Source organism: Spermophilus citellus (genome assembly GCF_964194105.1).
Source record: "Spermophilus citellus genome assembly, chromosome: 7".
NCBI lineage: Eukaryota > Metazoa > Chordata > Mammalia > Rodentia > Sciuridae > Spermophilus > Spermophilus citellus.
The window spans coordinates 107,885,149-107,912,569 of NC_138188.1; the positions used below are offsets into that span (position 1 = coordinate 107,885,149).

At 48.4% G+C, this 27,421-nt stretch overlaps 1 protein-coding gene across 2 annotated transcripts in view; it reads right to left on the reverse strand.

Annotated features, from left to right (window-relative positions):
• The window catches only part of MYLK (myosin light chain kinase), a 168,126-nt gene that overhangs the window by 71,892 nt on the left and 68,813 nt on the right, over positions 1-27,421 (reverse strand). Inside the window, exons 13-18 of one of the 2 annotated variants that reach the window (XM_081301752.1) lie at positions 18,279-18,413; positions 16,282-16,479; positions 15,379-15,628; positions 9,462-9,533; positions 8,026-9,035; positions 1,680-1,796 (exon numbers count right to left, since the gene is read on the reverse strand). In XM_081301752.1, the coding sequence (XP_081157878.1) occupies positions 1,680-1,796; positions 8,026-9,035; positions 9,462-9,533; positions 15,379-15,628; positions 16,282-16,479; positions 18,279-18,413 (1,782 nt within the window). Of the gene's footprint in view, positions 1-1,234; positions 1,301-1,679; positions 1,797-8,025; positions 9,036-9,461; positions 9,534-15,378; positions 15,629-16,281; positions 16,480-18,278; positions 18,414-27,421 lie in introns of those variants that run through there. The other variant, XM_081301751.1, reaches the window with a different exon arrangement.

Consider the following 27,421-nt stretch of genomic DNA (forward strand, 5'->3'; position numbering starts at 1 on the left):
CACAGGAGAAAGTAGCAGCCTCTGGCTGGCACAGAGTCTCAAAGCATGTGTCATAAGCCTGCTCCCAGCTGACCATGAACTCTGCCCCATCAGATCTGCTTTTTCAGATCTGCCTTCTCACTGGGGTGAGAAAAGGACATTACCAGAAGTCTAAGAGGACGGTTTTAGCTCACCTTTTTGGCTATTAACAATGTGATTCACATTACCACTGTGTGTTTTTAGGAGGCTTTTCTTTATAAGACCTTTCTTCCTTTCTCCTGTTCATTACTTACAGCTCAGTTTTGTGATCAGGAAATCAGATTATGAAATCCAGAATGAGGACTAAGATTCCACATTTTGTGGGATGGCGGAGAAACGGGTTAGGATCTTAGGACTCAAGTGATCCACTCAGGAGCCAGAACAACAAAGCTGTTCTTCGAGATGCCTTATTTGGACACTATTTTTTGACATGTCACTGATGGTTATTAACCAGGCATTTCAAGGGCAAGGAACTGTTTTCCCAAAACTACCTTTTTAGACATTTCCAGGCAAGTCCCAAAATACAAAGAAAGGGAACTGGATAGGGAATCCTTGAGATGGGGTTCTGCCCTGGCCCAGCCCTACTGTGACTGGAAAGCCTTCCTCTCTGAATGGCCTCAATTTTCTCATCTGTCAAATGAGGGTGTAACTCAGTGGTAGAGAATTTTCCTAGCATGTGTGAGGCCCTGGGTTCCATCCCCAGTATCGTCACAACAACAGCAACAGCAACAATAATAATGGTGTTTGTCTAAACTATCATGAGGTCCATTCTACTTTCAAGTCTCTAATTTTACATTCCTCACCCCAGGAAGAAAAGAGTCATAAATGCATACTTCCTGCATTTCTTTTTTTTTTAAAGAGAGAGTGAGAGAGGAAAGAGAGAGAGAGAGAGAATTTTTAATGTTTATTTTTTAGTTCTCGGCGGACACAACATCTTTGTTGGTATGTGGTGCTGAGGATCGAACCCGGGCCGCACGCATGCCAGGCGAGTGCGCTACCGCTTGAGCCACATCCCCAGCCCCTTCCTGCATTTCTTTAGGACAAATCCCAAGCCTCACAGTGAGGCCTTGCCCCTTCCTAAGAGGGAAATTCCACTCAGACCTGAAAGGTCTGCTCTTTCTCCCATATCCCCTCTCCTTCTGCTGTGTTGCTATTACCCTTTTCTTTTGGCAGAGGTGGCCCTGTCCTCTCTACCCGAAGATTCAGCCCGACTCACCTCCTCCAGGATGGCTCCCCACATCTAGCTCCCTCCTCACGTTCCCAGGACCCACGCCAGCTCTGTGCCGCCAGCACTCACACTTGTTTGCTGTGGCTTGTAAAATACTTGTAATCATTTTCCTGTGGGTGTGTCCTTTCTCCTGCTTGGTGCCCTTGTGCCCGGATTCCCTGCAGAAGGTTCTGGGTGTGGGGGATTAGGACGGGGAGGGTAGAAGAGGGTGAACAGCCCCTCCTCCTGGTAGGTGCATAGAAAGTGGCCACATGGGTAATCAAGTGGGACTGGCACTTTCTTTTCTGTCTTGCTTTTGTAAAAGGTAGCTTGGCACCTACCAAATGAATGCCCAGGTAGAGGTAAAGACAGTTGGGGGCAGTTCAGTTCAGATGTGGGAGGGTATGAGAGATGGGACCCTGGATATGTGATAGCATGGGTGGGCATGACCTACCGTCCACGGTGACTTGGCAGGAGCACTCCGCCTGGCCGGCACCATTCTTGGCTACACACTTGTATAGGCCTCTGTCCTCGGGCAGCGCCTTCTCGATGGAGACAGAACAGAGTGAGCCTGGGGGAACAGAGAGAACTGTTGAATGCACCAGGCAGTTTCTTAGTACCTGTCCTGGCATCTGAAGCATGGCAGAGTGTCCTTACATAGCAGCCCCTGGGAGCCCAGGCGAGAGGCCCTGGAGAAGTGATCCCTCTCCTCATGGAGGCCAGGGCAGTCTCTGCTGATAAACTACACAATGAAGCTGAGTCCTAAATACACTCCTCCAGGCACCCCTTCTCCACTCCAGAGAGTCCTTTTACAGAGACATAATACAAAAGGACAGGGGGAAGAGAAATAGCCTCTGTCTCTGGAAAGCATGGATATAGCAGAGGAAATAGCTGGATGAGGCCCCTCACCAAGAGGGGTAAGGACTCAGGCCCAGGCTGCAGAGCTCTACTGCACCCAATGGCAGGGAAGGGGGCTCTGCTAAGCTTACAGAGTGACTTTGCGAAATCACTCTTAGGAAAGGGAATTTTGAAAAGAAGTGGGTGTGGGAGGGCTGGAATCCTTGTTCTGCAAGGACACTGGCCTGTGGGAAGCTCTGTGGGGTTGAAGAGGTGACTGTGGCCTGGGGCCTTGGCACTGGCTTTTCAGAAATGGGGTCTAGAGAATCATGACCAATGAGGAGCACTGGACAGTGGGAGCACTTGGGGTTGCCTCCCTTTAATGTTGGGGCTTCTGGTCACCTCAGAGGGGGGTGAAAATGGCCTCCTTTCCTACTCTCCTCACTTGGGTCTATTCTTGCCCCGACCCACCTCTTGGAGCCTAGTTCTCTCATTCCAGGGCTGGTCACGTCTCCTCTGGAGGCCCCTCCTTTAGTTTCCCTCTGGGTGTAGGGAGCGAGCAGCTGAGGACCAGGCCTGTTGGTCAGGTGGGAGGTAGCAGTACCCTAGTTCTTGCCTTCAGGCTCACATATGAGGAGAAGGACAGAGCCAGAGCCACGGTAATCCTGTTGCCTAGAGTCACCCACCCCCAGCTCCCATGAGCCATTGGTACCAATGGACAGAGCTGTGTGCATTCTGGGTGTATGTGGCCAGGAGTCGGGGAGAAATACTGGAAGGGAAGCCGGTGGGCACCATTCCTAAGGGGCCTTTAGGTCTCAGCTACAAGGCCCACTTCCACGTTTACATGTAAGCACAGACCTGACCAAAAAAAATGCTAAGGCCCCCAGAGGAAGGAAGGATGACATCAGTGCTGACCAGAGAACCTCCTTCAGGCTAGAGGAGAAAGTTAGGGCCTAACATTTTCCTGGGGCAGGATGGCAGGCCGATCTATGCGCCAAACCTCCTATACCCTTTCACAGACCCTAACCCTTGGAAAGGCCTCACTCTGTCCTCCATGGCAGAGGGCAACAGGTCCTGGTCTCTTCCCACTGTGTTGAGAAGATAACCTGCAGAAACTGCAGTAAAAAGGATTTAGGTTGGATCTTTACACAGTCTGGTTTGAGAACGAGAACCATGAGGCACAGGAATAGGGGAATGAGGATAACCATGTTCTAGAGAGAGAACACTTTCCATTCAACTGAATATGGGCAGGAGGATACTAAGACGACCTCTGATCCCTCAGAAACCAACCCCACCTGGGAATTTCCCCTCAGTCTGGGCTGAGCCTCTGAGAACAGAACTCTGTTGAATCCTTGGTTTTCTTTCAGTTTCAGTCTCCAGCTGCCCTCAGCCTTAAACCAAAGTTAGACACACTATAGACAGTCATGAGCCAACGGCCCAACTGGGAAGGCAGCGGAGCACTTGAACATGGCCCTGCCCCTCCGCCCCAACTCTTTCAAGCCCCAGAACTGATCCCGGCCACGTGCGTGGGCTGGGGGAGAGCCAGGCAGGCTGGGAGGCTGGCTACCCCAGATGAAGAATCTGGTATTTCCTGTGGGACAGCTCATTCCTGACCTCCAGAAGAAAACTGTTTCCCAGCATTTTTTTTTTTTTTTGAGAAGCCTCAGCCTGGTGGGGAATTTTGAGAAGGGGGAAGGGAGAGGTCAGGAGCAGGAATCTACTGAGCAACTCAGCAAGAGCCCTGCCTGGGAGAGACCCTCCTGGCCAGGGAGTCAAGCTCTGGGTTTGAAGTTCCCTCAGTTCTCTCCTGTCTTGAATGGGTGGGCAGAGAGGAGAACAAGGACAGGGACAGAGATGAGGGCAGGGAGCAGTCTGAAGTGCTGAAGGCTCTGCTAGGAGGCTGCGCTAGTCAGCAGGGCCTCCCTGACCTGGTCTCCCTGAAAGGCCCAGACCAGTAGTATGACTTACCTCCAGGTCACCTCCTCAGGTATGGTGCCCTCCTTGTCACCCCTATGCCTCCAGCCCTAAGTATCTCTCTTCTCTGCTCCCAAGTTACCCTGAGATTGTTATTGCCAAAGCACCTCTCTTAAGGCCATTGCAGAAACACAGCTGTCTCCCATACAAGCTCTGAGGGGAGTGACAATGCCTATCAGGAATGCTTTTCCTGAGCCTGGAATGCAGTTGCAATAAAAAAAATGCCATCCTGAGAATGACAAAGGTGCATTTCTGTAGCAGGTGATCTGGCAGGATCTATGCAAACACACACACACACACACACACACACACACACACACAAACAAAATATATAATCTATGGCTGAACAAGGTAACTAATTTCTAGAAGGAAAAAAGTTCCTAAGTCAGCACTGAGTGGATTATACATAAGACAGTAGGGACTAGAACAAGGCCTTGCACAGAGTAGGCGCTGCAGAATTCTACCTTTTATAGGATGGACTTTCACAGTTTGAAAAAGAAAAAAAAAAGCCTGCATGAGATTCTGCCTGGAGGGCAATTAAAAATGAATCATCTCTTGATAACAGCAACAAAAATGAGCCCTCATTATTAGACTGGGAGAAATGCTCTGAGGGGGAAGCCTGGCTGGGAGACAGCAAGCAAACCATGAAGATAAAAGCACTTTTCAGGGCCACAGCAGCCCTGCTCTGGGCTCACAGGCCTTTGCCTCCTGCCTTGCATCCAAGACAGTTCTAGAAAGGGGGGCCTGGATGCCTGTCTCTGGGGGGCAAACCCAGCTGGTAGCATCCTGCAGTTCTGGAGATGCAGGAGGAGGAAGGACACTTGTACATGACTGTCCCTCCTAGTATTAACTCATAGTGAACTGCAACCAATGGCTCAGGATTTCCTCGGGCCTAAATGGGGTGGATGTAATTCTGTTTGGGGGATCCACAGGTTCTGAGGCTGATCCAAGCTAAAGACATCAGAGAAGCCCCTGAAGCCTATTAACAGTGTCCTGTAGCAGCTGGTATTATCAGATACACAGGTGGATGAAGGAGGACAGAGGGCAAATGGTTGAAATGGTTACAGAGGTCTGAGGAAACATCCAGAGGTGGTGAGTCTTGATAGAAAAGATGACAGGATTGGAGGCCAATGCAGTAGGGTAAGTAGTGTTCATAGCCAGGGGATGGGGCAGGGAGGTGCGGAGGGGTGGGAAGGTTGGGGAGATGGCATAGTCTTGGGGAAATGGGCATAGTCAATCCCTTCTTCCTCCTCCATGAACCACCTCAAATCATCAACTTCCTTATTTCCACTGACACCTGTGGCCCAAACACCCCCTCAGTGGTCTGCTACTCCTTCCTCTTGCCCACCTAGCCTGCCCCAAACCTGCCTGCCAAGCCAGGTGACAGGTTCTATTACTTCTCTTGCTTCTTGAACTGGTTCTTTCCTGTCTATGGCCATGGCTACTGTGCTGGTCCAGGCCTCACCACCCTTCTCCCTGACTCCTTCAGCAGGTTCCATGCCTGTCATTTGTTCATGGAGACAGCCAAACCCCTAAAACCAGCTTTGTGCACAAAGTTCCTCATTCCAGAATCTTGCACAAAACTCCATTTTGCTTTGAAACTTGAGCTCCTTGGCATGAGATAGGAAGAAATTGGGGACAAACCACCTTCTCCAGCCCATATGGGCTAGGAGCCTTCCTCTGCTGCCATAGGCCCCCTGCCAATTCCCCGCTGCCTGTCTGGTGGCTTCAGGGCTCAGATGGATGCCCAGGGCTTTCCCAAGGCCCTTTCCCTGTGGCCCTGGCACTCAGCTCCTGTTCCTCCAGACACACTTTGGGTAATTGGCTCCAACAGTTTTATCATTGTGAGCCCGTGTTCCCTCTCCAGATCCACTGACAACAGGTCCTCTCCTGCAGTAGGGCCTGCAATAGTGTTAAGATGCCTAGGACAGTATCTGGTGTTCAACTGATGCAAGCTATTCTCATTTTAAAATAATAAGAATATTGTTTAAAGTTCAGGATTATCTCTGTGATCCCCTCCTACCCCTCCTAGTCTCTACTTGTGGTGGTTTTTTAGTAACTTCTGCTACTGCCACTCTGGACCCAACTATTGCCTTTGGGGCAGATTCTGTGGGAGGCGATGCTGGAGTAACTGGTGTCTCTATGCTCTTTAACAACCAGTGACCAGCAGACTAAACTTACTCCAGGCAGTCAGGGTGTGGGAAGCCAGTGGCTAATGGCTCAGGAGTGTTTCTGAGGTCAAGGCAGGGGTCCACCTCACACTTCTTAGTTAAAACATTGTTTATAAGCAGCCACTGAACCCAGTGGTGGCTCTGCGTTTAAACTCCACACAGGTCCCAGGGCTAAGTGGCTTTGGGCATTGCCCCCCCCCCGCCCCTCACCACCTGCCCTCCCTGCCATTGTCTGAATCTTTCACCAAGGCTGGGGCAGTCATACCACACATGCCACCGCACATGTTCCAAGGGTGATGGCTACCCATCTTCCATCCTACCCAGAAAGATCACTACAGGGTAACCAGGAAATGCTCCTGGTTAAGTTTTCCAATCAGTTTGACCAAGAGTTTTCCAATGGGGAGGCCCCCAGTGGGCATAGAGAAAGCTGTGGAATCCACTCCCCTGGATGTGTATATGTTTGCCCCAGCCTGAGTGTGGATATCACAGAGGCTGAGCTAGCAGAGGCTAGGAGATGGAGAAGATGACTTTTGGAGGACTCTGACCATCTGAGGACATCCATGAGAAAAAATTACTGTGTGAACATGTTTGCAAAATACAACAGGTTTCTTCTGTTGACAGAAATTTCCAATTTCCCCTTCAGCCATTAGATTCAACATGCTTGGCTGTTCCAAATTTGCTGTCTGAGATGCAGAATGAGCAACAGGAACGTTGCTAATTCAAATACTTCCTCCCAAACTGAAAGTGGGAGGCATATAGTGGCATATGAAGGGTAAGGGAAAGGTGGAGGGGGGTGTGACCAGAGGATAGCCCCAAGAGAGCAGAGGGAAGAGTGTTCTGCTGTCTCCACCAACCTGCATTTGCTGGGACTGTCCACTTGGCCTCTGCAGTGGCTGCCCTCTGCCCTTCAGAGGTAAATCCGCCTCCTGGGGAGCTTCTTCATGCTCTGCCTTGGCCAGAGCCCCCAGTGGCATCTTTTAGCTCAGGAAGCACCCTATTCCTCTGCTGGCCACCAGAGTGGGGTGTGGGCTATCTGCTGGCCTCTGAGCTCCTGTCCAGGCTTGGGATTTATAAAAACACTTCCAACCAAATTGAGGGGCCAGGGGAAAACCTCCTCTCAGCCCTTCTCTTCTCTAGGTATAAAGTGGCCCACCTGAGAACTCCAGACTCCAAAAGACCACAGATGGCAGGATTTGCCAAACCCCCCCCCCCACCACCCAAGAATGTGAAATACCAGCAAACAAATGTCTCATCCAAATTAGGAAGCAAGCAGCTCTGTCTGTGTATGTGCTGTTGGGGCTGCACTGGGATTTTGAATTCCCACACAGATTCCTACAAACCTACAATGCTCTCAAGATGTAAGATTTTGTTGACCCCAATTCATAGTCCCATACTATGCTGCCCTACATACTCTTCCCCTGGCCAAAACTTCTGCTGCTTCCACAGCCCGGAGTCCCTTCAACCCCATTTCCTAGCCTACAAACAACCTTCTCCATGCTTGGGTTGTTGGGCATCACTCAGGCCCACTTAAATTCTGGGGAACCATGGGTGGGGGTGTCATGAGATAACTCTGCCAGAAGACACCAAGATATAGGCTTACACCACAAGGATCAGAGACCCAGCTGTCACGGCCCAGCAAGGGGCATGTACCCAAGGTCCCTGAGCAGAAAACCTATCCTGTAAATGAGGTTGAACAGGGACTGGGCGTTCCAACTCAGGCTACGGGCTATGAGTGATCATCAACCAGACAGAGGCTCCATGAGCCAACAGTGGCCCTGGTACAGGGTCCCTGTCTTCCCTGACCCCACCCTCATTTACCTTCTTGGGAGAGGATGATGAACTTGGTGGTCTTGAGTGTCTTTCCATTCAGTGTCCAGGTGATGGTGGCTGGGGGGTCAGAGGACACCTGGCACTGGAGTAGCAGCTTTTCACCCTCTGCCACATGGACATCTTGTAGCTTCTCTTTGAAAGTTGGGGCTGTCCCTTGGCTCTCTGGTCTTTTCTCATTGTCTGTGGCCCCTCTCTTGCAGTTCACATCGTTCTTAACCTCCTTCTTCAGTTCTTCTTTCCTGGCTGGTTTCAGAGTCTCGGCAGGCTTGGCATTGCCCACGGGTTTCAGGGTCTCGGCAGGCTTGGCATTGCCCACGGGTTTCAGGGTCTCGGCAGGCTTGGCATTGCTCACAGGTTTCAAGGTCTCTGCAGGCTTGGCATTGCCCACGGGTTTCAGGGACCCTGCAGGCTGTGCGTTGCTCACGGGCTGGGGACTTTCCACTGCCTTGGCACTCGGGGACTCGGCACTGCTGCTGCCATTCTCTGCTGGTAATTTCTTCTTGCTGCCCAGCACCGAGCGAAAGTCAGGTGTGGCAGGTTTTGGAGGTGGTGCCTTCTCAGGCACGGGGGTCTTAGGAGTCCCCTTCTTGGCCAGGACAGAGCGGAAGTCAACCTGCTGGGGGCTGTGCACCTTCCTCTCTTCCTCGGACAGAGTCTTTGGCTTCACCTGACGCTGCAAGTTGGCGCGGAAATCCATCTGCTCAGCTGGGATCTCCTTCAGGTCTTCTTCCGACAGAGTCTTGGTGCTCACCTTCTTCCCCAGGAGGTCGCGGAAATCCAGCTGCTCCACCTCCTGCTGGCGGATGGCCTCCTCTGTGTGCAGCCGGGTCTCCACACGCCTCTTCAGCAGCTCCCGCACGTCCTCACAGTCTTCCTCCTCTGGGCAATCCTGCCCTTTCCCAGGCCAGTCCAGCCTCAGGGTCCCATCACGGTCGCCACCACCATCAGCACCAGCTCCTCTACCACAGAGGCCCTCACAGCTGGCAGGATCCTGCCCCCTGCAACCAGTGAAGGGAAAAAGAAAAGTAGCAGGAGGAAAAGGGGCCGGGAGAGCCAGAGACGTCAGGGGAGAGCAAATCCCCGAGGGCGGAGGGTAGAGAGGAGGGGGAAGGGGAGGTGGGGGCCGGCCAGGCTGTGTTTATAGAAGGGAACATTGGTGAGAGGCACTCGCTCGCTTAGTTGGTTTATTACATCGGTAATGACTTCAGTAGCCTTATAAGGGTGTGTGCAAAAAAAAAAAAAAAATCGCCCCCTCCTTTCCTCTGCCCTCCCTCTCTCATTCCCTTCCAATCTCTTCCTTTTGGTTCTGGCAGCCTCAGCTGGAGGATGCAAACAGTGTGGGGCTGCTGGGCCGGGGCTGCTGGGCCCAGGAGGAAGGTGCCAGTGGTGCCCGGGGCCTGGCCTGAGACTGCTGGGGCACTCACCGTGGGGATTCTTCGGCAGGGCTGTTCTGCAGCATCAGTGACACCTGGCAACTGCATTCGCCAACCTTGTTCCTAAAGAATTCAAGGGACCAATAAGGATCAAGAGGCTCCCTGGGCAAAGGGCCCACTCAGCCCAGGGCCATGAGGGGCACAAGGCAAGCATGAACTCGGTCGAGGGTTGGCTGCCCACCAGGGAAGACAGAGATCACAGGCTTAGCTGTGCTATCCATTCCAGACTTAGATTTAGGTCAGAGCTTCCTCACCCTGAGGTCACTCTATGTTTTTCCCAGTTCTTATTTAAAAAGAAGAGAAGGGAAGTTTCTGGAGAGCAGCTAAGATAGACACCTAGATACCTACCTTTCTGGAAGCATATTATATAATATCACCAATCAATCAATATAATTGAGGGAATAAAGGCTGGCTCTGCTGGGGACTGCAATGGAGCTACTCGGTTCAGACAGATAGGCCGGGCTTAGCCTGCCCTGTGACTGCAGTCTGACTCCATGCTCCCCAGAAACAGCAGTACCTGTTTCCCCAATTGCTACTTCCCCTCCCCCACTCTAGAACGAACCCCTTCACCCCACCAGCCTCTACTCATCAGCCAATAGCCTGAGACTAGAATTTTGGGGGTTAAAACAAAACAAGCATCTCCCTCCATGGGTGGCCCTTTTTCTTCCTGGTTTAGGTGAAGAGGGCTACAGGCGTCTTCACATCCACAGAACTGTTCAGGCCCCATGGTGCAGGGCCAGCTGAGGGAAGGGGGCTGAACTACAGCGCCCTGCAGGTGGATTTACCACAGATGGTCCCTCTGGCCCCACAAGGCTGCCCTCTGCTGGCATTTCTGAGCCTTGACCAATTGGGTGGGGTGTATGGGAGCCAAAGGGACTGCAGGAACCCATAGACTGTGTTTCACAATCAGGCTCTGGTGTCTTCCACACCCTTTGTCTTTCTGGTTCTCTGCAACATGCCAGAGAGGCAAAGACCACAACTGTGCCCATTTTAAGGACAGGAAAGGAGACTCAGGAGTTTACACAAGACAGTGCTGGGACTCTGGGGGTCCCACTCAGTTCCCTGCACCCATCTTATTAGTACTGCAGGGGGCAAGTGTGGCCCAGACCCCAGGACAGACTTGCCAAGCTCTGTTACAGTTCCCTTGTGCAATCCATTTCATTTAAACTTAGGAAAGATTGTGTCAGCATGTCTTTTTAGGGAAAGGAAAGGAATCTTATAAAGATGGAGGAATCTGCCTAAACTCACAGAGCTAACTAGTGAGGAGTGGGACTGGGAGCTGGGTCTACCTGAATCTAAGACTCCAACTGCACCCTCATCTCTCAGTACGGATCTGTTCTGGGATATGTGTGAGTCTCTGTGCACATTTATGTATCAATCACAAGCATCTGTGGGGTCCACCCAGGAGGCACCAGATCTGAGATGGGAATACAGGCACATGGTTAGTGTAAGCACAGGAAATGGCATCTGAGCATATGCCTGTGTGTATCCTGTTACTGTGGTTGCTTCTCTGTGCCTGGCCTGCCTCCCAGGGGACAGACACTAGTAGCCCAAGGGGGCTCAGTGTTGCATCTCCCCCTTGGCATTGAGACCCATGTGAAGCAAGGTGGATCTTTGCTACTTTCCAACCTGCCTCTTGCCTGTCAGTGTCCCCTAGTTGTCCTTGTACATGGCGCCCCTGGCTGTGCCAATGCAGATGTCTTCCTGAGACCTCAGCCCTTTGCTCCTCTCCCCTCCCCTGTCCTTTCCTTAAGGCTCTGGCTCTCAGAGAACCCTGACTTAAGGCCTCATGCCTGGAGAGCTTCAGTGCCTAGGATGCTCTTTTGCTCCACAACCTTGTCAGTCCCAGGCCCTGGGAAGATTAAGGGCCTGCAGAGTACCTTGAGCTCCCAATGGTCACAAAAGCTTCCGGGCCTCATGCACTTATAGAACAACCACTCAAGGGCATGCTGGTATTGAGGCTCAGTCCCTACTAGGTTCTACTAGGCTGCTGGTCAGCCTTAGGCCATCTTTCCCCAGTCTTCTTCCAAGCCAGCGTTGTGGTACCCAGGGTTGGCATGAAGCAGTACGACAAGATGCCCAAGGGCTGTGTTTATCCAGTAGCCCTTTTCGGCACATCTTCAGTTGAGTTTCCTCCTGTCACAAGTAGAACATAGCCCAGATGCAGAAATCAGGAGCAGATGCTGACCAGATGGCCCTACTTTACCCTGGCCACACCACTTGAGGCTTTAACTGGTGGGAAACCTTATTCCCTGAGCTGGAGTAAGCCTTATCTTCCTTTGGGGGAAGGAGTTAAGGGCTTCTGTCATTTGCCATGATCTGTCCTGAATGTGAGGAGCATGGGCACAGATAAGTCTCTTAAGGCCTCCTGCTCAATCCATCCTGGGCCTCACCCTGAGGTATGGGGACCACTCAGGGGACAGAGAACTGGGATATTAAGGCTATACACTAGGGCAACTATTCCTACAGATAAAAACTTACATCTCCACTGGGCCTTTAAGACAAATTATTTGTTCATTTGGAGTCTACATAGGTCAGAAGGCCTCTGGCCTTGGCCCACATTCCTGGTAACCTAATCAGCTGGAACAGCTTCTTAAGGCCATCTTCAACATTTTCACACATCTGGCTACAAGCTCAGGTCTGGGCCTGAGTCTGAGGCCTGTCCTGGTGCTGCCATAGCGGACATGGGCTATCACCCTAAGTGCTGTACCTTCCACAAACTCACAGAACCCTCTGTTCCTCCACTTCCCAAACCCTGAACAAGAAGCCCACTTTCTAGTTGTGAAGTCTTGTACTCCAACCTGCCCTCAATTATCCTCTGGGATGATTTTATACACAAAATTAGTTTAAAGAACCAATTTTCTGGCAAGTGTCAATTTTTCAAACATGTCAGCTGGAATTTGGAGCTGACTTTTGGCTATTTTCCCTTTCTGTATAGGAAGCTACGGAAGGGAAGGGGAGGTAGAAATGCACCCATACATGCCTCAGGACTTTAGCAGGGACAGACAGAACTGCCTCTTCTGCCTCCATACCCCAGGTTTCCTCCCAGACATCCAGCTTTCTCCATGAAAGGCATTACTCCCTGATCTAGGTCTGCTTTCCATTGGGACAAGGCAAGTGGGAAGTAAAGGCGGCCCCTGGCAGGCCTGGAACATGCTCCCCAGCAGAGCTTTCCACTGACTTGCTCCATCTTAGCTGGGGACAAAGCCAAGGTCAGGGCAACAGCCTCCCATAGGAATGGAGAGGCCAGAGTGTGGGGAGGGGAAAGAGGCAAGGGCTGCAAAGATAGAGATGCCACTTTCCAGGTCCCCCAGTTCCCAGTGCACTGGAGAGAACCTCCCCAAACTGGGTCATTAGAATAGAAGAGTGTCTGATTTAAATCAAAAGACAAGGGCTCGAACTTGGGCTCTGCTCATGGCCTTTGAGTGGTCATGAGCAAGTCCATGACGGAGACCTCAGTTTTCCCGATTATTAAATGAGGAGGAGGTTAGACAGCATTTGAAATCCCTTTCAGCTGAGGACAGTCTACATTTTATGACTGTCCTCAGCTGGTCCCAGACAGTCTGCTTGCCGACCTCCCAAAGTAGCCCTCCTCTCTGGGCTGGCAGACTTCCCATAGCCCTTTGCTTTTGCTCTGCTCTCCCTTCCCACCCTCGACCCTCTTCTGCTCAGTCTACTCAACAGTCAACCCCTTCTCATTGAACATCGGCTTTTCTTTTTCCTCTAAATATCACAGAAAGTTCGTCTCCTCTAAGATGTCTGGCTTGCGTAACATGAATATTGTCTACTCCTCCATACAGACAGCTCGTCAGCAAGCATTTTTCACATCGAATCAGTTTCCATCCTTTATACTGGTCTAGGGAGTAAGAGTGGGGTCTCCTCACGTGGAAGCAGATTTGCCCTCTTAGTAACAACAAAGCAAAAGGCGGTTGATGTTTCCTGAGCACACTGCTGATGGTAGAAGGGTGACCAGCAGCCCACAACCAGATCATTGAGCTTAGCTGGGATCCACTGAGTCTTGCCCAGATCAGCAGATCTCCCCAGAAGACTCAAAGACTCCTAAGGGATAATAAATAGCTTTTTTTAAATGGTTATTTTTAAAAATGCCAGTAAGTATTGGGATGATTTGTTATCCAGTAAGGGCCAACTGATACAAGGATAAATCATGTGCCCAGAAGGACCCAAGGGGATGGGATGCATACCGAGGTTTTTCAATTATTGTAGGCACCATTCCCATCATGGCAGTAGCCTTGACATATAGTCTATTTATAGTTCAGAGCCTTGAGCACGATGGGCTGAGAATAGAGACATGAAAAAGTCCAGGAGAGAAAGCTCCTTGCAAAGTGGCCAGGCACCTAAGCCCGGGCAGGTCTAACCATCCTCAGGACATGGCACAACCTCCCGTCTGCAGGTCAAGGTGTGGACAAGCATTCTTCAATGCTTACACCAACCCAGGCATGGAATTTTAAGATTTGGAGAATTTTAAAGGTAAAAGAACATTTGACAAATGACTACCAAATGCTTATTATGGGACAGATACTTTTCTAGGTGTGGGGACACCGTGGTATGCCTTCATGGTGCTTACCTTCCCCTGTAATCTAGCAAGATCTCAAAAAGGTAAGAAAAGAGGAATGGGGAAAGGTAATCTCCCTGCACTGGTTTAAAAAATGTCTCCACCTTCTCTGAGACTCCTCTTTCCAATAGGCAGAACTTAATTCTCTTCCTCTTGAGCATGGCTGTACTCTGTGACTCACTGCTAACAGCCAGAATGTCAGAAGTGATGGTGTGTGACTTCCTAGGGCAGGTCATAAATGACATTGCAGGTTCAGACTTGGGCTCTCTTAGGTCACTATCTCTGGGAAAGCCAGCTGTCGTGTCATGAAGACCCTCAAGCAGGCCTGTGGAGAGATCATGGGGCAAGGAGCCAAGGCCTCTTGCCAAGTCACCTTTGAAGCAGAACCGCCAATCTCAGTCCAGCCTTCAGAGACCTTAGCTCCACTGACAACTCAACGACAATTTAACAAAAGAAAAACCATCCAGCTAAGCTGCTTCCAAATTCCCAACTGCTATAGTTTGGATATGGTTTCAGTGTGCCCCTCAAGGGCTCATGTGTTGAAATTCAATCTCCACTGTGAGGTATTAAAGAGGGTGGAAACTTAATCCAACCATGGTGTTTAGCGTGAGGCCTTTGGGCGATTAAGATTAGATAAAGTCATGGAGGTGGGGCAAGAATGAATACTGGTGGCCACAAAAGAAGAGAAAAAGATAGAGAGACAGAGAAGGACAGAGACACAGATACTAGGACACAAGTGTGCTTTCTCTCTCTTGCCATGTAATGTTCTGTGCCACCCTGGGACTCTGCCAGCAAGAAGGTCATCACCAGGTGCAGCACCCAGCCTTGGACTTACAGAACTATAAGCTAAATCAACCTCTTTTCTTTATAAAGTTACCCAGTCTCAGGTATTTCATTATCCTAATGGAAAACAGACTAACACACTAAGTCACAAAAACTGTGATAATAAATGTTTGGTTTCAAGCTGCTAAATTTGGGGGTATTTTGTTACACAGCAATAGATTACAAATGTGTTCCCTCTATCCTCCTGTTTCCACCTTTAATCCTTTACTCCCTCCTTCTTATCTTCCATATACTACATGACATGCAAAATCCAGAATGTAATATGACAGAGACTTCTGAGGAACTGTGCTTAGAAGGAAAGGTTCTCCACAAGAATCTATTCTACTCTAGTGTAACAATCAATTTGTCAGCTTTATCAAGATTGTACTTCTTTACCTAGAAATACAACCCCCACATAAGCTTGTGCTTCCTCTGGATGCCCAATCTCAGGCTAAGGGAGCCAGGAATCTTGGGGGAAGGAGATAAGGGAGGCGGCAGGACATGCAGACTCACTTGAGCAGGATCTCATACTGGCCAGCGTGCCAGGGCTGCACGTTCTTTAGAACCAGGGTGAACACATCCTCGTTCTGTAGTACTTCAAAATGGACAGTGTGTCTGGAGAGGGCTCTGCCGTCTCGGAGCCAGTGCACACTAGGAAAGGGGTCACCAGCTATGGCACAGGAGATGAGGACACTCTGACCCAGGGAGGCCGTCACCGAGCGAGGCTTGCTGATGAACCAGGGCTGGGTGCCATCGTGAGGCTCTGGAAGATGGCAAAGGGTAAAGTGAGAGAGGAAGGCCCTGCAGCACAGGCATACACCATGTCCTCCCTGGTGGCGGAGTGGGAAGACAGCATGTAACTCAAAGAACAGCAACATCTAGTCCAGAAATTATTTCTAGGGACATACAAACACAACACATTTTTTCTTGCATATCGTTCCTGACTATGTTCTTAGAGGAAGCTTTAAGATGAATACTCCCAAAGCAAGGGGAGAGCCCAGAGTGAGCGGGCACTGGGCTGGGTGCTGAAGATCTGCATGAGATGTGTCCGACCAGCAGTTGATCTTTGCAGTCTGTGTTCTTAACTTGCCTTTCCTCTTACATACGTGCTCTCTAAGGGCAGGGACCAGTACGCCCATAACCTGCTTCCAAAGTTCTTGTTGCCAAATTAAGTGTAGGCTTTTCTCTTAGCACTCTATTAGCTTGTCAGCAGTAGCCCAGAGAGGGCAGGGACTTTAGAAGGCTTGTGGGTGGGGCGGGGTGCTGCCCTCTCAGCCAGAGATTGAGGTGGAAGGTAGGGAGCTGCCTCTGGGGCTGGGATGGGACCAGATTGGGCTCCTGCAGGGTGCTCATCTCCATATTGCTTTGGGAAAGGCCAGGCCCATACCTCCATCCCCCAGAACAGTTAAGCCTCACCTTGCACTGTGAGTACAGCCTGAGTGCGGACCTCCCCGGAGCTGTTCCAGGCCTCGCAGGTGTATGTGCCTGTGTCCTCTGGAAACACTTCCTGGATGCAAAGGCTGTGTTGAGTGCCTTTCTGTTCAAAGTGGAAGTCCTCAGACTCCTGGATCTCAGTCCCGTTGTGCAGCCAGATGACCTCTGGGGGTGGATTCCCTGAAGTGAGAGGAGGGGTGGGGAACTGGTTAGGGCACGACTTCCTTGGTCAGGTAGCAATTGTGCACTTGATACTGTAATATATATATATATATATATATATATATATATATATATATATATATATATATATATATATATATATTTGTACCTAGGATTGAACCCAGGGGAGCTTAACCACTGGGCCACATCCCCAGCCCGTTTTTGTAATTTATTAGAGACAGTGTCTCGACATGTTGCTTAGGCCCTCATTCCAGCCTCAGGCATGTGCCACCACACTCACCTAATACTATAATATCTTATTAAATATTCCATCAAACTCTTTGCACCTTAAGTTTTCCCATCTGAAAAAATAGGTATTCTAATAGCATCTATCTTGTAGGTTTGTCAGGAAGTACACATGAATGAATCAAACCTCCTTTAGCTGCCCATTAGAATAAGATCTGACACAAAGAAAATACCAAATGTATACTCATTGTGATTATTAAACAACAGATTTGGGGAAACCAGAAAGAACTGAAGTGAAAATATGATTTTGGAGATGAAAAAAGAAAACCCAGGAAGAATGGTTCTTAAAATTAGAATTCAAATAGCTTCATGATACTAAGTAGATCTCTGGGTTCAAACTGAGTATGTTTTCTGCTCTGCACTCCCCACACAGGGTATCCAGTGCAAGTAATAGTGACTTCATGGTAATTTCCTTGCAGATTGTCACCAGAAGAAGAGTCCAATTAACATTTCATTTTTCTACCAGACAAATATCCTAGGCACCAGCTTGCATAGGATTTCCAAACATGGCTCTTGGTGGACAGAACTGTCAGTTTTCACCAATCTATTTTTTTCTGGAATTTTGGGAGGCATGAAACAATGGCCAATGGTGAGTATTTCCTCTGATGTAAGACCTGATTATAAAGCTCTGCTTTCAGAAGAGCAAAATCCCTGAAATAGGCAGCTGGGGTAGGCTGGGGGGCAATGGTCCCTGCAGAGGCTTAAGAGCAAGCAGATGACTATTTGTCTGCTGTGTGTCAGACATCACATGCCTGGCAGCCAGGTGTAAAGTGCCTCCAATCTCTTCCAACTGGAGGACTCCGTGAGTGGTATGGTACATGTGGACAGGGGAGGGGACCCAGTTCTCTATCTTGGGGCTGGCCTCCAGCCTGCCGGAAAGGGAGATCATCTGAGCATCTCTACAAAGGTGAGCTCACGGGATCTCTTACTTGTCATCTTTATTGCTTCTATAGTTCTAAAGGAGCTAAAAACCCAGGGAAGTGACCTCCAAGCTGTCATAGGCACTGATCAGGAGCCAAGAACCATGAAGGCATTATGGCTGTCCCCAGCCAGGAGCACTGAGCCAGAAGCTTCCCTGGGCTTCTTTTGCTCACACCTTGTCACAAGCTCCTGTTGCCCTGTCCCTGTTTTAGAATGACCTCTACTCTATCCTTTCACCTTAAAATTTGGAAAGAGCAACTGAGATCATCTTCTGAGAGTTGTACCAGATTTGCACCAGTCTTCAGAACTTTCCAACCACACTGGCCACACATGATTCAAATTAATCCCTCACCCCTCTACGTCTGACCACCATCTTCCCCAAATTCATTTAACTTTGAATCTAGAAAATTCTACCTACAGAGGCAGAAAAGAAAAACCAAAAGGCCTCTTTTCTTTTGGTCCATTGTCTGGTGGCCCTATGCTGGTTTTCTGGTGGGTCAATGTTCTGAGCAGGGCCTTGGGGAACAATACCTGTACTGCAACCATGGCCCTTCTCACAGCATCCCAAGGAGAAAGACACAGGGACAGACCTGACACCTGAACTGTCATGGTGACCTGGCTTCCATCCATGACTTTGAGATCAGAGAGGCCTTGTAGGAAGATGGGCGCCACAGGCTGGTTGGGAGACAGAGGCAGAAGGCCACTCTTTCCGTCACTCTTCTTTTCTGTGTGGTAGACAACAGAACATCAGGTGAGCATTATTTCATTCATTCATTCAGTCATTCAACAAAGAGACCAATTAGCTATGCTGAGGCTCAGGTTTTAAGTGCTTCCAGAGTGTTTGGAGGTGCTGGAGATCTTACAGAGGAATCAATCAGATGTGCCCCGTTTCTCTCCTTGACATGACAACACTCTTGCAAGAGAGCAGGGAGTGAACAATGAGATCTCTGTAGAGCTACACTTAAACCAGGCTCTGCTTCCTCAGGAAACCTCAAGGAAGAATCTAACACTTGGTATCTTATGAGGTTATTTTTTCTTAAATTTTGTTTACTTTTTTGAATAAATGATATAATCATATGGCCCAAAATTCAAAAGGTATCAAAGAGTCTGTGTAAAGTCTTCCACCCATTCCCTGGCCAACCAAGCAACTCTCCCCAGAGGCCACCAATTTTCAGTTCCTGATTCATTTTGCAAGAGATGATTTATGTATACAACATATTTAATCAAATAGGTACATTCTTTTTCTTCTTCCTTTTTGTTTTTTTGGTGCTGGGGACTGAACCTCAGATCTCATACATGCTAAGCATGTCCTCTACCACTGAGCCAATTACCAACCCTATTTTATTCTTTTTTAAGAAAACAAAATAAACTATAGGACTAGAAATGTAACTCAGTGGTAGAGTGCTTACCTAGCATGTGTGAGGCCCTGGGTTTGACTCAAGCACAGTAATAACACATTCTTTAGAAAGGCCAGAATGACCAAGATTGACCATCCCATGGTTGATATTGGCCAAGATGTGGAGCAGCATAGATCTCTCATACACTGCTGGTGGGAATGTAAATGGTACAGACCCATTAAAAATAGACTTGGCAGTTTCTTAAAAGGTTAAGCATATACTTCTCATATAATCTAGTCATTCTGCTCCTGCATATTTAATCAAGAGAAATGAAATCACAAATCTTCACACAGACTTATAGTCATAGCAGTTTGATTCACAATAACTCCAAACTGGAATTGACCCAAATGGCCATCAACAGGCCAACAAATAAAAAGACTGTGATAGACCCATCACAACAGAAAACCACAGCCAAAAGGAATAAAGCCCTGAGAGGCATCACAACAGGGATAAATCTCTCCATCATTATGCTGAATGAAAGAAGCCAGACAAAGAAAGAGTACATATTGGATGAGTCCATTCATACAAAATTCTAGAAAATGCAAAGTTTAAGGATAGAAAGCAGGGCTGGGGTTGTAGTTCAGTGGTAGAGTGCTTGACTAATATGTGCTGGGTTCAATCCTCAGCACCATGTATAAATACATAAATCAATAAATTAAATGAAGGTACATTATCAACTAAGAAAAAGGACAGAAAACAGATCAGTGAGTACTTGGGGCAGGGGCTGTGAGGCTGGATTATAAAGGGCATGAGGAAATAAGTAATGGAGATATTTATTTTTTTAAAGTCACAGTGAAGGTTTCATGGAGGTAAACATTCAAAACTCATCAAATTAAATTCCTTAAATATATGCAACTTACTATACATCAAAAATACCTCACAAAAATTTCCATCTGAGAGGGAGGGACAGCTAGTGAAGGGCCAAAACCAGAGTGACTTTCTGGGTATAACCAGGTTCATTCCCACTCAGGTCTCTGTGGAGATGGACTCATAGACAGGTTTTACCTCACTCTTGGAATCTTCCTCCAGGCTGACCTCACCCCTGTCTCTGAGGAGATAAGGTTTGCTTACTTTGCAGGACGGCCCTGTACAGGATGAGCCCTCAGATGCCCAGGGTCTATCTCCCCACTGGTTCTGTGAGCCAGAGGGTTTTGACTTTCAGTAAGTCCATTTATGCTTTTGTTTTGGTTTCGGTTTTGGTTTTGGTGGGAGCAGGGACCAGGAGGGTTAGTGCTATGGTTTGAACTTACCAAAACTCAGGTGCTCTACTACTGAGCTACATTCCCAGCCCATCATGTTGAAATTTGATTTCCATATTGGTGGTATTGGGAGGTGAGACCTCGGGGGGTGGGGTGGGGAATTAAATCATAGACTGGGGCTGGGGATGTGGCTCAAGTGGTAGCGTGCTCGCCTGGCATGTGTGCGGCCCGGGTTCGATTCTCAGTACCACATACAAACAAAGATGTTGTGTCCGCCAATAACTAAAAAATAAATATTAAAATTCTCTCTCTCTCTCCCTCTCTCACTCTCTCTTTAAAAAAAAAATCATAGGGACACTGACCTTATGAATGGATTAACATCTTTCTCAAGGGGCTAGGTAAGGTTCTCTCAATCGGGATTGGTTCCCACAGCAGTGAGTTGTCTCTCACAGGATTGAATTAGTTAGCAGGAGAGAAGACCTTTCTAAAGCAGCCTGGAACCTCCCTCCATCTTTCTCACTAGTTTCTCCTTCCTGATTTTTGGCCATTATATAAAGCAACACAAGGTCCTCACCAGAAGGGAATAGAGGCGGTGCCATGCTTTTAGATCTCCAGAACCAGGCGCCAAAGTAAATCTCATTTTTTTTTACAAGTTACCCAGCTTCCTCTGTTTTGTTATAGTCACAGAACACAAACTAATACAGCTAGGAGATCTCTAAAAATCCAAGACTTTGGGAGCAAGGCTTTGGGGCCACAAAAAACAGATGTTCTTCAGGAAGCCTAGAGCCCTGGGGACAGTTTCCAGTGTGCTTTTCCCACCTGGGCAAGACCTAACTCCAAACTTGCTACTGAATTTTTATCAGCAGCCAATGAAAATGAACTCAGGCCATTGCAAAGCTCTGTGGGCCTAGCCTCTGGGCCTGTGGGAGGAGAGAGGCTGAAAGTTTCCCCTAGAGCGGGTGCTGGTGGGAGGGCAAGGAGCAGGAGGACAAGAGTGGCTGAGACAGGTGAGACCCATGGTCTCTGCTGACAAGTTGGGGCTCTCAGGCAACTGCTGCTCGCCCCATGCCTGCAACTCAGGCATCCATCTCTGATAGAGGGCAGCCAAGGGGCCTTGGCCAAAGATCCTGGGAGAGGGATTGGGGGCCCAGTATTGGAAATGCATAGATCTATTTTATTTCCCCTACTGGGCTGCAGTGGTGGGGAAAGCTGACTGCCTCAGGAGAATTTAGGAATTTCCTGTCTTGAACAGACTGAGAAGGCTTGAGGACAAAATGTTTTTGCCTCTCGGGAGTACTCCCTGTTCCTGCCTCTCTGCCCAAGTCTGAGCCCGAGTCCCTAGCATCACAGAGCTCCCTGCAGATGGGCTTGAATTCCTGGGTGCTGCAGGAACATCCCAAACTCCTGCCTGCTCTCCTTCCAGCCAGTGGCAGTCTGCTCGACTGCCCTGCCCAGTCCAGTGACCCTGCCCTCTCCTGGCTCTTCTCACTGCCTGTTTTCTGGCTGAGGGCGTCAGCAAAGCTAAGTCACCCTGTGGGCCTCAGCCACTGGGTTTAAAAACCTAATCTGCACCTTCCTGAGCCACCTCTGGAGCTGAGAAGTATGTGTGAGAGGGTGGCCTGGGAACTGCCTCTACATGTGGCACCTCAGGACTGGGTTCTCCCAAAGCTGGTATGTCCGCCTGCATCTATGGAGAGGAGAGATAGTGCGGTGCCGAAACCTAGGATGTGGTGCCAGATCCTGGCCTGGGCAAGTCCTGTCCTCTGTCTGAAGTTTGGCTTCCTTAACTGTCTCTGGGGATAGTATCCTCAGGGTTCCAGGGAGCTCTGGAGATGGTATGAGAAAATACCGTGTGCAACTACAGATGCTCCTTGGCTTACATCCCATAAACTCGTCAGAAGCTGAAAATATCCTAAGTTGAAAATGCATTCAATGCACTAAATTCTCGAGCATCCTAGCTTAGCAACACAGTCCACTCTGGAGCATCAGCTTTTCACGAACATGGGGCTTACAGGTACCTGCAGCCCGCTGCTGCTGCCCCAAATCTCAAGAGTATTATATTACATATCACTGGCCCAGATCCAAGTTCAAAATTCGCATTCTGAAGTGTGATTTCTGCTGAAGGCACACTGCTTTCACACCATCATGAAGTTGAGCCATCTTAAGTTGGGGACCACGAGCATTTGTTATTGGGGCATATGGAGCCTGTAATGAGAACCAACTCAAGCCCACCCACCTGGACTCAATTAGTTGCAGGGCTTATCAGCAGCAAAAGAACCAATCAGAGCCTGGGACCTCACCCAAGGATTACTGACTCATTTTTATGTGACCTGAGGCAAGTACTGAGAGGAATACAAACGTGAAGCTTAAAAATACCCTGGGAGATAGCTCAAAGTAAACTGAGAACCAACTTTCACTGCATCTCCCTGGGAGACGAGTGAGAGTGACTTTGTGGGAAAGGACCCAGGCAGGCATTTAAAGCCAGGGTCACCACTGCCTCTGACCCTGCTCTTTCTTCCCCGAAGCCCTGAGGAAGAATGACATGACTGGGAGCAATTATTCAGAGTGGACCTGTTCCCTGTTCCCAGGCTGCAGTGGGGGGCTCCTGATTGTGTTGATTACCCCCAGCATGTGCAGGCTGAGTCACCATGGTGTGGTGACCACGGATTCAGGCTGGTGAATGGCTGCATCTTCCTGAGCATTCAACAACAGGGTGAGAAAACCAGCCAGCTCCCTCCACTCCCGGCACTGGGATTAAGGAGCCAGGGAGAATCTTGGGTTCTAGGCAAGTGGCTTTCTTCATGCAGCCTAAGAAAAGCCCTACCAGACTTCTAGAACCCCAGTCCCAGCCCATCACCCTATTTCATTGTTAGTGAGACCAGAACATGCTTAGGGGAAGTGACTTGTCCAGGGTCACAGAGCCAGTACGATAGACCTAGAGCTCACAGCCAGGCCTTCTGATGACAAGGGATATCTCTAAAGGGAACCAGCCTTCCCCAGTGGCCCACAGTGAGCACTCACAGTGCCACCGAGGACAAATGCACCATCAGTGGCCCACACGCTAGGCTCTTGACAACCAAGAAAAACAAAGCAGAGCAGAGCAAAGCCAGGCAAAAAGGGCAACGTGTGTGTATATTCCATTTCATTCCAAAGCCAAACAAATCATCCCAGCTCATGTGTGGCCCATAGGCTCTGCATCAGTTTATGCTCACTCTTGCGTGGACTTCATCAAATGAGAAGAGACAGATGGAGACTGGCATTCTTAACTCTTGGCTCTAGCCGTGTGAGCTGCAGCAAGTTCCCCCACCAGGCCTCAGTGTCCTGTCGTCTAAATTGATCATGCGGTTATCATCAATTACCAATGACAGTGCAATGCTGATAAATGTAATGCATGCTTTCTACATGACAGAACAGCAGAGCTCTTAGGTGACTACAAGGAACAACATGTAAAACAGCTAGAACAAATACCTGGCACACAAGTATAAAAATAAATGTGTTTTCACTTACCTAACCTACTGACGTTTTTAATTGGGCAACCTCAACCTGACAATAAACTATGAGAAAAATCCCCCAAACTAGGACATTTACTTTTAATAGGGCAGAAAAGGAATTAATAGTTGCCACTGAGATGAAATGATAACAATTCTTTACAAAGCCCAGTGCTTTGTGCTTCAAAAGTGTGTTCACAGCTCACCCAGTGTCACTGGTGATGCCCTGTGTGGCATGGGGCTGATTATGTTCCCATGTCCCCAGGGGAGAGTTGAGACTCAGAGAAGGAAGCAGGCTGTGCTGAGGGCCCCCAGGGCTGAGGGTACAGCTGGCCGCGTCCTGGTCTGGGTGCCTTCCCTCTATTTACTGGGAACACAGGCAGGTCTCTTAAATTCTTCCAGGAGCCTTCTGTCATTGCTTGTGTTCACACCCAGTGCCATCAGTTGGCCCAGAGACTGGCTTCTCTGGGGCAGTCCTTACCCAACCTGGCTTGAGGATGGGGAGGGAGGGCCAGAGTCAGAGGTGAGAGCCCCCAGCAGCACCAGCCCAGGGAGCTAAGCCTTCTTCATTTCAGTGGGGGAAGGCAGCAGGCACTGGCCACAGTACCAAGGGAGAGGTCACTGGGACCTAGGACAGATGTGCTACTCAGCCCCAACAAAGCCAGACTAAATATACCCCAGGCCTTTCCCACAGCTGTGCTTCCTGCTCTCTGCTGAGAGCAAGCTCAGGGAGGGCCTTCTTCCTAGGATCCAGAGGAGCTGTTGCCTCCTTGGCTTACGGGTCTAGGGTCCCGGATGTAAACTGATTTATCTGTTGCTCTGGTTTGGTATTGACCAATGACTCTCCAGGCACTCACTGGCTGCCTCGGTCATTAAATGAACTGCCACTGTTCAATTTTGAGAGAAGGGAAGAGGATCAGGCCTGTCCTCCATGGGAAGTGACAAGAATTAAGATGAAGAACAAACTGCTTATTAAGAAGTTCACGGACAAGTGAAAACCATGCCACATAGACCAACACTGTTAGAACCACTTGAGAAAAGGAAGGAAGTAGGGTAAAGGGCAGAATAGGCAGCAGAGAGAAAAGAAAGGAGAAAGGGAGGGGACAAGGGGAGGGAAGGACCAGGGAGGGAGACCAACAGAAATGGACTCACCCCCACACATACACACAGGCCCATCTTCATCATCTTACTGACCCACATTTTTTCCTTCTTACTAATTTTGCTTTAATTTTTGACTCACTGGAAGTTTTTTTTTTTTTCTTTCTGGTGCTGGGGATTGAACCAGGGCCTTGTGCATTCAAGGCAAGCACCCTACCAACTGAGCTACATCCCCAGTCCACTGGAAGTGGTTTTTGAAGACAGTTCCTAATCTTGATATTAAGCATTAAATTCTTGTTCTAGTGAACCATAGCATCAAATGAATGACTTAGGGCCCCAGAGCAGCAAAGCAGAAAGGACATGTGCAGAAGCTGTAGGAGCCAAGATCTGCTGCTTATTGGCTGGGCTACTGTGGATAGCTGACTTAACCTTTCTGTGCATCAGTTTTCCTCACTTGCAGAGTTAATTCAAAAGTGTAAAGTGGAAATGTTATGGGAATTAAATGAAACAAGTCAGTTTTTTTCTGGACAATTAGACTTTTTCTATTGAAGCAATATTTCTTCTTAGAAACATGAATAGATAGTGGTTTTAGTTTGGAAACAAACACAATGTAACATTTTGCAAAACTCTTTTTTTAGAGAAAGAGTTAAATACCCACAGAATGGGAGCAATTGGCTACCTTTTGTACTAAATCTGATATGATAACCTGAATAACCTGTTCCTCAAACCCCTCAGGCTTGATCAAGGTCTTCAGTTCCTCTTGGACTTGACATTAACAACCTTTTTCAGCCTTTGCTCTGGTGGCTGGCTGTGATCTCATTGTCTTCCTGTACATAATAATTCTCCTTGTTCTTCCCTTCAGGACCCTGCCTTTTCTGAGTTCAGCAGGAAAAACAACTTGGATCTGAATTTCCCCTTAATAGCATTTTATTTATTTATTTATTTATTTATTTATTTATTTATTTATTTATTTATTTATTGCTGGCCAACTTTTGCTGGTCATCTGCTACTTTTGGAAACCCCACATTTTTGATCCAAGTTTACATTCAATGCATGTTTGTCTTTATCTTGGATCTACAAAAGATTTTCTTTTGGCTTTGAACATGAGCTATTTTCCTTAGCTATCACAATGCAAAATACCATTCCAAAAGCAGATCTGATTTGCTCCAAACCCTGCTATTCTATGGAAATTCAATAAATCATCAACTGAGGGGGCACTGCAGAAGCCATCCTCCCCTCTTCCTTTATTTGGTGCTCATAATCCAGCATGTCCAGGGATGGGGGCTCAACCTCCTCCTTCTCCTAAATTCCAGGATTAACACTGGGGGAGTCATAAAAGGAGGGCTCCTTTTGCCCAGCTGAAGGGCAGCCCAGCCCATTCCCATCTCCAGGGCATTTGTAAGCTGAAGATCCCCAGGGAGGCTTTTGAACTCCCTTTCAACAAAAGTCAGTCTCCAAACCAAATAGAATCTTCTTGTAAAGTCAGCAAAAGGGCTACTTTCACAGCATTATAAAGGATTCTTCCTCCCATAGCTTGGATCTCTTTTGGCATTCCTCCTACTGGCTTCTCCAGAACTTAAGCAAATGGGAAGGGATGTGTGCAAGGCAAAGAATGAAAGGAACATGACTTGTGACATCCTGAAAAAGATCTGTAACCAGTAATGATAGGGCTGCTAGATGGGAGGCAGGGATCATTGCAACCACAGCCTTCTTACAGTCTTAGAAGTTATAATCAAACTCTAAACAGAAAGGTACAGCATCCAAGCCACCCAATGTCCCCAGCCAACGAGTGCCTGGAAACCACACTCCCCATCACACTGTCCCAACATGGGACACACTGTGCTACTAGGAAGAGAATGCTGTGATTCTGATGGCATTCTTTTTTTAAAAAAATTATTACTATTATTATTATTTTGTTTTGTTTTTGCAGTGATAGGGATGGAACCCAGGACCTCACATCTGCTAGGCAACACCCTACTGAGCTACACCCTAGCCCTGGATGCCATTCTTGACCAAGGTCTCCAAGTAAGGAAATGGTAGGTATGACTTTTTATGGGCTGTAGAAGTAGACAGATACTATCTCGATAATTGTCCAGTTAGTAAAATGAGGCTCCAGTTCTATGATATGTACACAAATGTGCATATCTCCACCCTCACAATTCTTCTAGAACGTGAAGGACCCACATACTATACATATCCTATTCTGGACTCAACCTCTACAAAACTAAAATATTGGTTGCACGTTGATTTAACATTTAATTAAGTGTTTGCCTTCTTAGAGCTTAAAGGGCTTGTTGGCAGATGTTCTGGGTGGACTAAGGTTCTTGATATATTAAAACAAAGACAAGTTAAAACCAATGTTTATCTTTCTCTTTCAGTAAATTTCTCTTTAGCCTATATGACTATTTAAAAAGTTGTCAATATTTTTAGCTCACAGAAGGCAGGGTCATGCCTGACGCCAGTTTGTGTCCAACCTGTGCACAACTTGGGAAGAGTGGCCTCACAGGGTGCCTGGTATCAATCTAAAATAACTGCGCCTCTGATGTTTTGA